The 13,696-nt window shown below is 46.2% G+C and overlaps 1 protein-coding gene across 1 annotated transcript; it reads right to left on the reverse strand.

Moving 5' to 3' along the window:
- Window positions 1-10,347: 10,347 nt before the first annotated feature.
- Window positions 10,348-12,020, reverse strand: LOC141821655 (glycosyl hydrolase 5 family protein-like). Its single transcript, XM_074709018.1, has 2 exons — window positions 11,643-12,020; window positions 10,348-11,559 (listed from the first exon to the last, which is right to left on the reverse strand). The coding sequence occupies exons 1-2, from the start codon at window positions 11,877-11,879 to the stop codon at window positions 10,348-10,350; spliced, it is 1,449 nt and encodes a 482-aa protein (XP_074565119.1). The 5' UTR covers window positions 11,880-12,020.
- Window positions 12,021-13,696: the final 1,676 nt, after the last annotated feature.

A 13,696-nucleotide genomic window follows, 5' to 3' on the forward strand; every position in this document is an offset into this window, starting at 1 on the left:
AGGGTGCCAACAAAGAGAATACTCACATTGATATTTCTGCTTGCATATTCTTTTGCAACTGTCTTGGTGAGACCAATCACTCCTGCCTTTGCAGCGCTGTAATTAGCTTGGCCTGCATTGCCCACTAAACCAACAACAGATGCTATGTTGATGATCCTTCCCTGCTCAATTGAATGATATTTCAATATCTCGACAAAAAACTAATGCATAAATATGCTGCAGAAACAAGACTAAAATTTACATCTACAGAAACCTTTCCTTCTCCATTCGGGTAAGCAATTCATGAGCCATGTCCAACTCTGCAGCCTTGCAGAAGGCATTGATCAGGCTGGTGTAAGTCACAATGACCAGGAATCTCCAGCCTTGCAGACGACAATTCGTCGAAAAGGACGTCTTCGAGGTTGTAGTAGAAATTGTGAGCCAAAAGGCGCGGCATGGAGGCAGACGTGCTGGAGATTCACCGCAGCGGGGAGTACGGTGGCGAGGACGTTGCGTAGCATGGAGGCGTTGACGGTGCAGGTCTCGACGGTAGTGGAGCAGCGGGAGAACGCAATGTAGAAGACATGGGTGGCGTCGGTGAGCCGCGACAGCTTGGCGAGGGCGAGGGCGTCGGCAGGATCAACGATATCGCAGGCGACGTGCTTGACGGGGAGGGCGACGACGTCGATGAGGTTGGGGGAGAGGAAGGATTGCCGCGGAGGGCGGCGGGAGACGCCGTAGACCTTTCATGGACCGGCGGGGGTGTCGGAGAGGGGAAGAATGTCGTAGAGGCTGGAGCCGACGATTCTGGTGTCGCTCGCAGAGAGGAAGGCTCGCGGGGTAATTTTGGAAAGAAAATTACCTTAACCCCGGAATCAAGAAAAACCTTGATTTTCCTTGGTTTTCTGATTCCGGGTTGGATGCCCTCTTTTGCTGATGTATGCTGACGTGTCGGGTATGAAACATTACTTGGGAATCACCGATTACCTAAACCAAACAAGGTTTTGGTTGATAACTTTAGATGAATAACCAAGGTAATCACAGATTACCCTCAACCAAACGCACCCTTAGAGTTTTCCTCTACTAAATGATATATTGACACTGGAACACTCATCATGTCACATAAGATTACAATATCCTTACAAAAGTAACACTATACTATGACTCAGATATATGCAAGTCAGCGATGACTCATATTTACAAATTATTAATTTTAAAAATACATATATTCATTTATCTAATCGTACTTTTCACATACGCAACATCTTTCACGTCTCATCTATTACTAAAAATTTACTCTCCGTAAGCTAATTTTATCTTGATAACGATGTCACTACAAAAATATAGAGTATTAGTAACAAAAATTAGTGATGAAAATTTTTTGTCGCAACTTGGCGATGAAATTAGTGACGAAATATGATTTTGTCGCTAATTTACGATGAATTTCGTGACAAAAATAATTTAGTTGCGGAAGTAGCGATATAATAATTTTCGTCGTAAAATCATTGCAAAATTAACGTTTATCGCAAAAATCATCGTAATTTGGCTATGAATCACAGATTCATTACTAATTTGGCGGTGAATAAAAATTCATCGTCAAAAACCCTAACTTAAAACCTCGATCGCGATCCTTTCCCCTTTCCTCAACTTTTCTCTTCCAAAACCTCCTGTGACTTTCTCCTCTTCGATATTCCGCGATCGTGTTCCCTCCGGCGACTGTGACAGAGACGGCGACGAGCTAGGCGATGGTGTAACATGATAAACTCTCCTTTTTTCCATCTCTTTCACTACTGGTGCTCGATTTGGCCAGCCGGGCACTGCTTAGGCTGTTGGCTGTGCACCGGGCGCCGATTAGGCCCTGGCTAGGCACCAGCCACTTGAACTTCCATGCTTCCAACAATGAAGCTAAGTATGAAGTTGTGCTTGTGGACCTCCAAGAAGAAAAATAAGATAGTGCTTCCCGAGCCATCATCCACTCGAATTCTCAATTGGTAGCCGAACAACTAGAGGGGACCTTTAAGATTAAGAATGATCGGTTGCACCAGTATGCTGAAGTCTTTGAGAAGTTGAAAGTCAACTTCCATGAGGTTATCCTTCAAAAGATCCCCCAAGCTAAAAATCAGAAGGCGAAGGCGGATCAATTAACTAAACTCACCAGCGCACTCACTACTTGGACTCTGGACTATCCAACCGCCTGAGTCTGGCTAGTTAGTTGCTCAAATAGATCAGACCCTAAGCCAAGATGACTCTGCCAAATGGCAAACCTTGTTGATTTCCTTCTTGAAACATGGAGCTCTACTAGACAATCCGGAATAGACCTGACTTCTCAAAAGAAGGGCAGCACACTTCACTTTGATTGGAGACAGCTTATACAAATGAGCTTTTTCGCATCCCTTCCTCAAGTGTCTCAATCTAGAGGATGCTAATTATGTGCTACGGTAGATCCACTAGGGATGTTGGGGAAATCACGTAGGGTGTCAGACCCTATCCCTAAAAATCTTATTGGCCAGATATTTTTGGCCGACCCCTTCAAGCTGATGCTACATGCCTCGTCGCCACTTGCACCTATTGCCAAAAGCATTAGTGCTTCACTTGGCATCCTACCGAGTTTTTTAAAGTGTCAACCACTTCCTATCCTTTCGGCCAATAGAGGATGGACATAGTCGGTCCTTTCCCTACGAACCAAACCAAAACAAGTTCCTCCTGTTGGCGATCGATTACTTCTCCAAATGGGTAGAGGCTGAGCCCTTAGCGCGGATCACGAAGGATGTTGTGATCAAATTCCTGTGGAGAAGTATCATCTATCGATATGGGCTTTCTTGATCTTTGACAATGGCCGATAGTTTTAGGGGCGCAAACTCAAAGAGTGGTGTGAAGGCTTCGGCATCCTACAGGCCTTCACCTCCGTTGCCTGCCCTCAAAGTAATCAACAAGATGTAGTGGTCAATCGGGAGATAGTTTAGGATTCAAAATTTAGCTAGACCACGTGAGCGATAGTTGGGTGGCAGAGCTACCTAGCATCCTCAGTCTTACTGAACGATTTCTTGAGAGAGTATGAGGATGACTCCATTCCATCTGATCTATGGGGGGAGGCAATTGTTCCCATAGAAGTTGACATGGAATCTGCTCGGGTAGACACCTACAACTAAGACAATCCTGACAAACGTTTGCTCAAGCTCGACATGATAAGCGAAATTAGAGAAAAAGCAGCTACTCGTCTTGCGGCCTACCGACAATGCATATGCTAAACATACAAGAAGAGAATCAATCCTCGCAACTTCCAAGTCAGTGACTTCGTATGGAGGAAGGTCAAGCCTGTGGGAGACATAGCGAAGCTGAAGCCTCAATGGGAAGGATCATACTGAGTCATTTGCAAGTTGACCTCGGGAGCTTGCTACCTGCAAGACTACGAAGGCAACGAGTTATGTAAGCCTTGGAATGTTGTTCACCTGTGGTCTTATCGTGCCTAAGGATCCCGAGTGTCCTTGATATTTTTATTTTGCTATGTGCAAGTATTCAAACTCTGTATATATCTCTCTTTTTTATTAGTAAAAAGATCATCTCTTCATACTAGTGTATCTCCATGAAATCCAAATCACTCGGTCTCAAACTTAGGCATCCATTAGCAATTGCACTCTTTAGGATCCAAATCACTCATCTCAGATCAAGGCATCCATCAATAATTGCTCTCTTTAGGGTCCAAATAACTTGATCTAAGATCGATGTGTCCATCAATAATTGCCCTTTTCAGGATCCAACTTTACTAGTCGGGTCTACGTACCTAGCTACCAACTCATAATTGCGGCTTGAAATGAATCCCGAATCTAGTTCTCCTACCTATGCTCTCAACTTAACTCATGTACTCAACACTTAACGAACACCAAACGTATTGTCTCTCAATTGATTTTCAAACTGGCAGCTTACAGTACATGGAGTTACAAAAGTGGAGAAGAAAAATTACAATTAATCGACTAGTTCTTCCAACGGAATGCTCTCATAGACCTTCCTCAAGCGTAGGAAATCAAGGGGGTGCTTGCTGACAAGTGCCCCACTTCTTGAACCTGCTGAAGTGCTCTATTAAACCAGTGAGAGAGCATCTTGATGGTGCAGCCGCCAAGCAGACTGAAGAACTCCTCAGACGCCAAAGACTCCTCCTTCTTGTCGGCCCATTGATCTTCCATTGTAACCTTGTAGCTCTCCAGCTTTGCCTTCTGGTTTGCCATCTCAACCTTCAGGGCATCCATCTTAGCCTTCTGGGCTTTCAGTTCTGACACTCGAGTCTCCCTCTCGTCCTTCTTTGCCTCCAGCTCGACGACCAACTTCTTCCGCCGCTTTTCCTTAGAGGTCGCCTGCTTCTTGTTAACGGCAGCCCCACGACTCTGATTTCTTGGCCCGTTGCTAGGACTCTTGCAACTAAGTCCAGAGTTCAGTTAATTGCACCTTTAAGGAGGTCGCCTTGGATTCATGGACCACTCCTCCAGCTTTAGCAGTTTCTAGCTCATGCAGAGCTTGGCCCAATTGGTGTAACAGGGTAGTGGCCTTTGCTTTGCAATGCTCTGCCCCCACCTTAGCTTCCTCCAATTCTTGACTCGAGGGAGCTTATTTTGCTTCAAGTTTGGCCAGCCAATCTGTCATGTCCCTAAGGGATCAAAACAAGCTTGGGAGTTTGGCGGTTAGCTCCAAGGTTTCGGCCCACACCTGTAAGTAAACAGTTTGATCTCATTCTCAAGGTAGTGATTCAAAAAAGGAAATGGTAAAGAATGCATACCTGAGTAAGGTTTACCATCACTGAGCCGCCCAAGGCCTCCATTGTCTTTGTCTGATGACTAAATATGCCTCTAGTGAATCGACAGAGCTTTGTGGTTGCTTGTCTCATGGTGGAAGAGAGGATGGGGGGGGGGGGGGGGGGGGTAGAGGGCCATGGGGATAAACTCGTCCTTGTGCTCTATAAGGGAAGTCTTGGTTCAACACTTAGATACCTCAGCTCGCTAGCTTGGGGATTCAACACACTAGCCCAAGGACCCTTCTCCTTGAGTTGCGGGGGCGAGAATGCCATAGGCTGCAGACATGATTTGGTGGAGGGCTCCTAGGGTAGGTGCCTTTTCCATTGTCAGAGTTGCCCCTCAAAATCATTTGACGAGATCAACCCACCCCTCAAAGAAGGGCAGGAAGGCATTGTTGGATCTCTTGAACACGGCTAGAGAGGGGGGTGTGAATAGCCGTACACACTTTTTCTTTTTCTTGCTTAATCTTTTGATTACGCAGCGGAAATATCAACTTGATCAGAGGTAAATGAAGATCAGCACACTAAGACGAGGATTTACAAGGTTCGGAGATAACTTGCTCCTACTCCTCGGCGTGTCCGTAAGGTGGACGACTCCTTGAGGATCGAACCCCGGCAGCACCGGCTATAAACTTTCTCCTTCTCGGTGGAGGAACCTCTCCCACAGTTTGTCTCAACAGATATGAATAAAGCACAAGACAAAGGAGAACTAAAGAATGCGTCAAAGACTAAGAATGAGAAGAACAACAAAGACCGCTTGCAGCTCAAGCCTGTCTCTCCAAGAACCAGGACGTTGCTCTTCTTCCTTCTCTGGCTTCAACTAGCAGATTGATCTCAAGATTTTAGCACTTCAAAGAATGAGCGTTCAAAAAGAATAATCGATCCTTTCCTTAGCGTCTCTTCAGCTTCTTTTATAGACATGCATCCTCGATTACTGTGCCCAACGGATCTCTGACAAAAGCTGTAGTCTCCCTTCCCTGCCAACTGCACACCTGCTTTCGTGCGCCGTTTGCTCGTAATCCTTTTTGCAGAAAAGACAGCTCGAAGATCGCCTTGGAACTTCCACTGTTCGTTTGAAATTTCCCTCCCAAACCTGTCCTGTATACCTGCACACTCAAAAGTAGCATTAGAACGTTCCAATATTAGGACAAGAGAGCAATGTAACAGTCATGTCCGAGCTTAGCTACCAAATGACCACCAAGGCCCTCCTCCTAGAATCAAGAGACCGAGCTTCACCAAGACTCTCCTTTTGAGATCGGCTCCCCAAAGCTCACAGTCCTGAGCTGAGCTACCAAAGCTCTCCCAAATAAAATCACTGAGATAAGCTACTAAAGCTCACAGTTACCCTTTTACACCAAGCTCCCGGCCTAATCAGGTTCTGAGCCACCTATGCTCCCTGAGATCGAGCTACCAAAGCTCACAGTTCTGAGCCGAGCTACCAAAGCTCTCCCGGACCATCCCGACCATTCGCACCAAGCTCCCGGCCTAATCAGGTTCTGAGCCACCTAGGCTCCCTGAGATCGAGTTACCAAAGCTCACAGTCCTGAGCCGAGCTACCAAAGCTCTCCCGGACCATCCCGGCCATTCGCACCAAGCTCCCGGCCTAATCAGGTTCTGAGCCACCTAGGCTCCCTGAGATCGAGCTACCAAAGCTCACAGTCCTGAGCCGAGCTACCAAAGCTCTCCCGGACCATCCCGGCCATTCGCACCAAGCTCCCGACCTAATCAGGTTCTGAGCCACCTAGGCTCCCTGAGATCGAGCTACCAAAGCTCACAGTCCTGAGCCGAGCTACCAAAGCTCCCTCGGACCTGCTCTGGCCATCAGCACCAAGCTACCGGCCAATTTGGTCCTGAGCCACCAAGGCTCCTCCTGGACCATCCCGGAGACAAGCCACAAAGGCTTCCTCCATTCTCTCGAGCACCAAGCTCCATGGTCCTGAGTCACCTAGACTCCTCCTGGACCACTTCGAAGATGAGCTATCAAAGCTCTCTTCATCCGCCCACGAGCACCAAGCTATCGGCTACTTCAGTCCTAAGCCACAAAGGCTCCTTCTGGACCAATCTGGAGATGAACTACCAAAGCTCTCTCCATTCGCCCACGAGCACCACGCTCTCGGCTACCTTGGTCCTAAGCCACAAAGACTTCTTTTCTCTAGGCCAAGGGCAATACCTTCTTGGCTGCGCTTCTCCTGTTCAGATAGATCAGATAATCACTTTCCCGGGCATTATCTTACATCTCCCGGGTAAGATCTCCCTTTTCCGGTCATGGAACTCTCCAGATTTCCAAGTCATTCTTCCAGACAAATGTCTGTCGGCTTTGTTTCTCTCGGCCTCACATCCCTTCATTCGGCCAAACATCTCTTGATGAAGCTAATCTCGTTGCCTAGGCTAGATCTTGCTTCTCCCGGGCAAAAGCTTATTCCTCTCGATCAACTTCCCGGGCTTTCCAGACTTCCAGAAACTACAAAGGGGGTGATCGAAGGGGGTAACAAAGGGGGTGATTGACCAGCTGGTCGATCACTAAGGCTGATCGACCGGCTGGTCGATCAGCCCGTGCTGATCGACTGGCTGGTCGATCAGCCCATGCTGGGCTGATCGACCAGTGAGTCGATCAGCGGCCTGGTCCTTCTCCTTTCTGTCTCCCGGATCTTCTCTGTTTTCTTCCGTTCTCCCGGCCGTTGTCGTCATTTCCCCGGCCTTATTGATTCCTACCATGATAACATTTTTCCCGGGCAAACTCATGTCCATGGAATCTATTTTCGGATAACTTTACATCATGTATTCTTTATCTCCCGGGACGCCCTCACCCTTGACTCATCCTTCTCGGTTGCCTTTGCTAAAACCCGGACAACACTCTCTTTTACCTTGATTGATCATAGTCAATATGAACCTTGCCCGACCATGTCAGGGTGAACTATTTCCTACTTCTGTCGGTCGAAGTAACCTCAACACTATATGCCTGGCTCCATCTCCCGGCCAAACCCGAATACATCTTATATTACCAGGGTAATCTCTCCTTGTTACTTACCCGGCCAGATCTTTCCTGGTTAAGTTTATTTCCTTCCCGGGCAAGGACTTGTCAGTGGAACCTATTTCCGGGCAACCTCTTTTCTCTCGGTCAAAATAATGTTCTCCCGGGAACCTCATCAATCAACCCAGGAGTTAGGAAATCTATCTGGAAAACAGGTATCCCGGGCAAGTTGTCAAATTCAAAACAGACTCGGGCAATCAGACTTCTGACCTTAAACTTTCCTAAAACAAATTCAACAGGTAGAGCTAAACTTAAATCATGATTAGTTGATCTAATTAATCTTTGTCAAACATCAAAATAGACTCAGGTCTGACTCGAGTCAGACTCGGGTCTGACTAGGGTTAGACTGCATCAACAGTGACCCTTATCTAAAGTTGGGTACTTTGTTAGGAATTGACAAGAGGGTCGCACAGTGAAGTAAATGACCCCGACCTTTACCTTCGTTGGATAAATGTAGTGAAAGACTCAAGGGTCAAGGGCACATCGTATAACTTAAAAACTATGGCTTCTCTGCAAAGGAGCTAGAAGGAATTCGGAGCCAGCTGCTGCTGGGGGATGTGGAATTATGCAGACACATCAAAAAAGGAGGTCAGGGAGAACGAAGACCTCCCATCAGCTAACTATGGAAGAAGGTGGTGTAACCTTTGAGAGAGTAAGCAAGGTCGGTCAAAGGGGCTTGGCATTAGGAGGCGATGGTCGGTGGGAATCTCATATGTACTGCATCCACAGTTCTTCTTGGTCTCCTAGGGTATTGGTCGACAGAGTGGACTCATACCAAAAGGTCAATGGTCGCTCGCCAGCCATGGTATATCTCACTAAGGGGGCTAAGGAGGTTACCTGAGGGAAGAAGAAGAAAGCACAGAGGAGTTATGACGTTAATCTCAAGGGAAGCAACGGAGAAGCAACAGAAAAAGAAGAATGCATTGAATGGAGCAACGACCTCCATTGTGAGCTTTGATAAAGCTTCGCTCAGCAACATCAGTCATCAGATGTCCTAGGCAAAAAGGTGAGCTGACTAGTCTACCGTTGGATCCAACTCCTGGATCCACAAAATCTCAACTGTTATCTCGAGAATCCCAATGGTAACCTCAAGTTGACCCCTCCCTATGATGACCAATTAGATAAGCATCGACCTCAAAAAATAACAACATTAATTGCTGGATGCGACATCTGAATCACAACCATGATACGTGATCTCGCATATTACTTGCTTTAATGGCTCCTAACTTGCATATCACCAAGGCGATAAGCGATAAGGCCATCACAATATCGTTAGTTGGCAACATCAACTTAGCCCCATCGACCCTAGGGCCACATCTGTGATTGGAACCTAGACCGCTTTAGTCCAGTTAGTCGGATTGGACCCTCCTTCAACTAGACCTAGCGGGGAAGCTTATGATGTGGTAAAAAAAGGCACCGTACATGTGGCACCTTGGGACAGTCAAAAATCAAGCTGAGGTGTTGGTGAAAGGAGGTCAAACCTAGGTTAAGCTTGGAATGGCTCATGACGGAGTCCAGTTTGAGGGAAGTCCTGTCGACCTATTTAGCTTAGCTAGCTCTGCTTGGCCTTGATAACCTCCTCAACTCAGCCAGCTCTGTTAGGCTCTATCGACCTCCTCAGCTCAATCAAGCCAACCTTTTCACACCAACCTCCTCAGTTGAACATGAGATAATATGAGCCTCAAAACATGGGATGGTAGGGTCAACAAAACGTCAGATAACATGACTCCCAAAGCATGGTGATAGGACGCCCTCCTCCACGAATATGGATGGCAAGGTCAACGAGATGTGGGATGATGCGACCCTCAAAGTATAATGATGGGGCCTCTCCATACTCGTAAGTGATGTCCCATTAATCAAGGAGAAATGATACACTACATGAAAACGCAGCATGATACATTATAGACTTGGATCTCACATCCATATAGTGTAGTGTATCATGCTGAGTTTTCATACTGTGTTTTCATGTAGTGTATCATTTCTCTTAATCAAGACATGGAGCATGTAGACAACACTTCTCATGTAGGGGCAAGGTATAAAAACAAACCTGCACCTGCGACGTTGAGGTATACACATCAACCGTTCTTCAACCCTTCTCTTATTTTTCCTACTATGCTTCTCTTCTCTACTTACGAAGGTCTAACTTAAGCGTCGGAGTGGTTGAGCTAAGGTTCATCTTGACCTCCATTTTAACTCTCGTTGAATTTTGTAGGAATCTTGGGAGTCTCTTCCTCTATAGTTCATTGGAAACCCATTAACCTCGGAAATAGCTCACCGAGGGTTCACCCCTCCAATTAGTCTGAGGCAGGAACAGTCGACATTTCAAGAATCGATGATTTGGAACCATCGAACTGTCGATTCTAAATCATTGTTGGCTCTAATACCAAGGGTATAGTGGAAATTTTTCATAGCATGAAAATGATACTTGGCCTGAGATATATAGTAATGTTGGTATTTTTGTAAATTATGGATCTTAAAATTACATTGAAAAGCTTAAAGAAATTGGAAATGACAATTGTGTGATCATGATCCTCCACTGGTGGATCCTAATCAACTAATTAATGAGTCTGGTGGAGGTAACCAACTTAAACCACTGTCCCTGGGGGTCACAGCTCGCGTCCCCACCCAAGCACCGGCAAGGATTTGTGATCACGCTCCTGCCGTCGCCGCCAACATCCAAGCACACAGTCGCATTGTCGCCGGCTACTTTGGTCGACACGTGCATGTGGGAGGAGGACAACAACTCCCACTTGGAGCTCATCACATCGTCACATTCTGCCAGCGTAACCGGCATCCCGACCCCGACGGCGCTGATGCAGGAAGGCATTGAACCAGCCGTCAGAGACAAAGTTTTGTCGTCACCGAAGTTCCACCTTTCGCTGCAAGGGCCTGCTGCAAGCGTGAGCCGTCGAGAGGAGTCGAGTGTGACGCAGTGGCCAGTCAAGGGATGGAAGATAATCTTGTAGGGTGGAACCTCAGAGAAACCTGGACCTCGAAAAGGTTGCTGTATGGATTGGACCCTCTGCAACTGAGTTTGGTTCCGAACTGTGGTCCAATTCAATGAGAGAAGGCCATACACCTCCTCCAACTCCACCACTCCTTCCCTGAGATAATAACTCCCTTGCAACGTCCACAGTGACCAATCCAAGTCCTTGTCTGCGGCATATGCCATGGCGCAGCTGAAATATCGGTTGTCCCTCGCATTCACTCCCCTCTGGTCCATCCCGAACTCACTGAGGAACAGAGGAAACTGGCGGTCGAGCAGGAAGCCGGCCTTGTTGGTGACGCTGCCGGAGATCCTCCCACAGACGTCGTTGGGGTTGCCGTTGCCCCACGCCTCGCTGTCGGAGAAGGAGTACCAGTGCAGCTCGAACACGAGTTTGCTCTTCCCAGAAAAGCTCACATTCAGTTGCCTCCAGGACAGAAAGCCGAGATCGTTGTCAAAGCTGAGGCCGGAGAGGATGACGAGCACGTCCTGGTTGGCAGCATGCACTGCCTCGGCTCCCATTTCCATGTACCTAAACCAATCTTCCACGTTCTGTCTCGGTCCTCTCAGCTCGTTCCTCAAGCTCATCCCGATCACGTTCTTGTGCGATCTGAATAGAGTGGCCATGTTGTTCAGGCCTTCCACCCACACGTTCGGGTCGAAGTAGGTGTCTCCGAAGAAGCCATTACCGTCGGTTCTGCTGCAGCACCACCCGGGCTTGCTTATGTGGTTGTCCAATATCACCATCACATTGTTGTCTCCAAGATTTGAAACTACAGCCTGCATTATACATTAGCTACCGGAGTCTGATTTAATCTATATAATATGAAGCAGATCGTGGAGGTAATTAACTAATTGATCACCTGGTAAGCTTCGATGAGAGGGAGGTCGACGAGAGCCGGATTGTGGCGTTCGATTAATGAGACATCGGTGAAATTCAGACCGAGGCGATCGAAGGACTGCCGGACGGTGAGGTTGGCGAGGGAGTCGTTAGTGGCGAGGAACGTCGGCCAGGTGAGTCGGACGCAGTTGAACCCCATAGCTCCTATTGCCTTGGATATCTCGTCCAGCGGCCGCTTCGACAGCCCCTCCGCCACCATCGGCTCCAGGTGAGACGGCCAGTTCACGCACGCCAGCTTCACACGCTCGCCGGACCCGGCGTCCACGATCCACCGCCCCGACGTCGACAGCGGAGATGCCGTCGCCGTCGCTGCGTTGACAACGAAACATAGTAGCAGAGGAATAAGGACTAATAATGACTCCATTTTCCTCTCCCTCCTCTCGTGATTCGATCAGCAGCATCATCTCTGCCTCTATTTATACACAGACATATAGAGAGATTGAAGATAAAGATAAAGATTAAGAACTAAGAATAGAAAAAGGATAATTAAGCTTTAACTAAGAATAGTTGGTTAAACCCAATGGTAAGGTTCAGCCTAGCTCGCTAGTTCATATATGTATTTAAATCTTTCAGTTTTAGCCCAAAATTAGATTATTTTCTGTTTTAGATGCTGCAAATTTTTTGTCAAATAATGTCATTCCCACATGGAAAAACAAAAAGGAAAGAAAATGGCACACGACTTTATGAAGATTTTTACCAACAACACTAGGCAGCTCCTGCTTAATTCAGAAGACGGCTTTAAAACTCTTAACTGGAAATGTAGATCTGCAGCCAGGGATGCCATTGAAACTTGTGCACTGTTCAGAAGCATAAATGTGAAAGTTAAAACTTGTGTGTTCAAAAGTTATGATAATGGAGGGAGGAGGCAATTGCATTAATTCATGGACTTCATGCTCCTTCCCCATCTTCACCTGCTACAGCATTTTAATCCGAATCTACCAACAACCCTCTTTAATTCCCACCTTGCTATGGTTGGAACTTCTTCCTTTTCAAACTATGTAAGCTCGAGCTTGTGCCTGGGGTATGATTGAATTGATTATTACGGGATAGGTTTATTGAAGTAGACAAGGGGCGAATCTCGACGAAGTCGAGGCAATGCCCTCTCCGTAGTAGCCAACTGCAACTTTTCGATTTACCTTCTCACAAATAGTTATGGAATCGACCGTGTAGGAGGACCGCTAAGGGGTGACGGATTCACCTTTTGTTGAAGTAAGCTTGAGCTTGTACTTCCATGGCATTAATCATTCAAAAAAATTTCAAAATTGATGGTTCCGTTTTACTTGCTTAGACTCCTCCTCTTCCGATGCCTCTGAAGTTGAAGTTACAACCTTCTTCTAACCATGATCCGATGGTCTGTAAAGTAACACACGTCGCCGACAATGCGTTGTCGACATCGCAGCCATCGACGTCACCCTCAAACGTTCAAGTCAGTACTTTAGCGAACTCACAAAAATGCGAGAAAGAGAGAGAGAGGATTATCCAAAGCATTAGAGATAGAGAATTTAGTGGAAAAGAGTTGTTTTCGCATGCAAGAAGAAAAATATACTTTAACTTACCTTTCTCAGCCGTTATATAGTCGATGAAGAAGAATCTCCACATAGGATACCACATGTCCACTGGCTACCCCTTGGAAAGACAACACTACTAAAAAAGGCCCTTTAACATGAGATTTCTTGTCGTTAAAGGGTCAATTCTCGTCGTTAAAGTTTCAAAAAGTCTATTTCGCTTCAAACCTCCAATATCTATAATAAATATAAAAAAAATAAGTATCACAATAAGATCTTTAAATAATAAAGAAATCTTGATACACAAAATAGTAAACCTACAATTTAATTTCAACAAACAAGAAAGATAATAATAAGAACAAGAGATGAATAGTAAATATTAAACAACATTAGCATAAACATTTCTGGGCTAAATCCAATTTATTGGAACAACATATTTGTACTATAATTTCATGTCTTTTAAAAATTTCGGTAGTGTATAGAATAAGCTACAATTAAGATATCAATGATA

The sequence above is a fragment of the Curcuma longa genome, chromosome 2 (genome assembly GCF_044706935.1).
Source record: "Curcuma longa cultivar G26 ecotype Majalengka, Jawa Barat chromosome 2, ITB_CL_G26_1.1, whole genome shotgun sequence".
In the NCBI taxonomy this organism is placed as follows: Eukaryota; Viridiplantae; Streptophyta; class Magnoliopsida; order Zingiberales; family Zingiberaceae; genus Curcuma; species Curcuma longa.

Excerpts from the sequence above, each read along its gene's own strand:
- LOC141821655 (XM_074709018.1), bottom strand. The coding sequence starts at position 11,879 with ATGGTGGCGGAGGGGCTGTCGAAGCGGCCGCTGGACGAGATATCCAAG. Across the intron at positions 11,560-11,642 it reads CTCTCATCGAAGCTTACCAG|GCTGTAGTTTCAAATCTTGG; the intron begins GTGATCAATTAG and ends TGTATAATGCAG.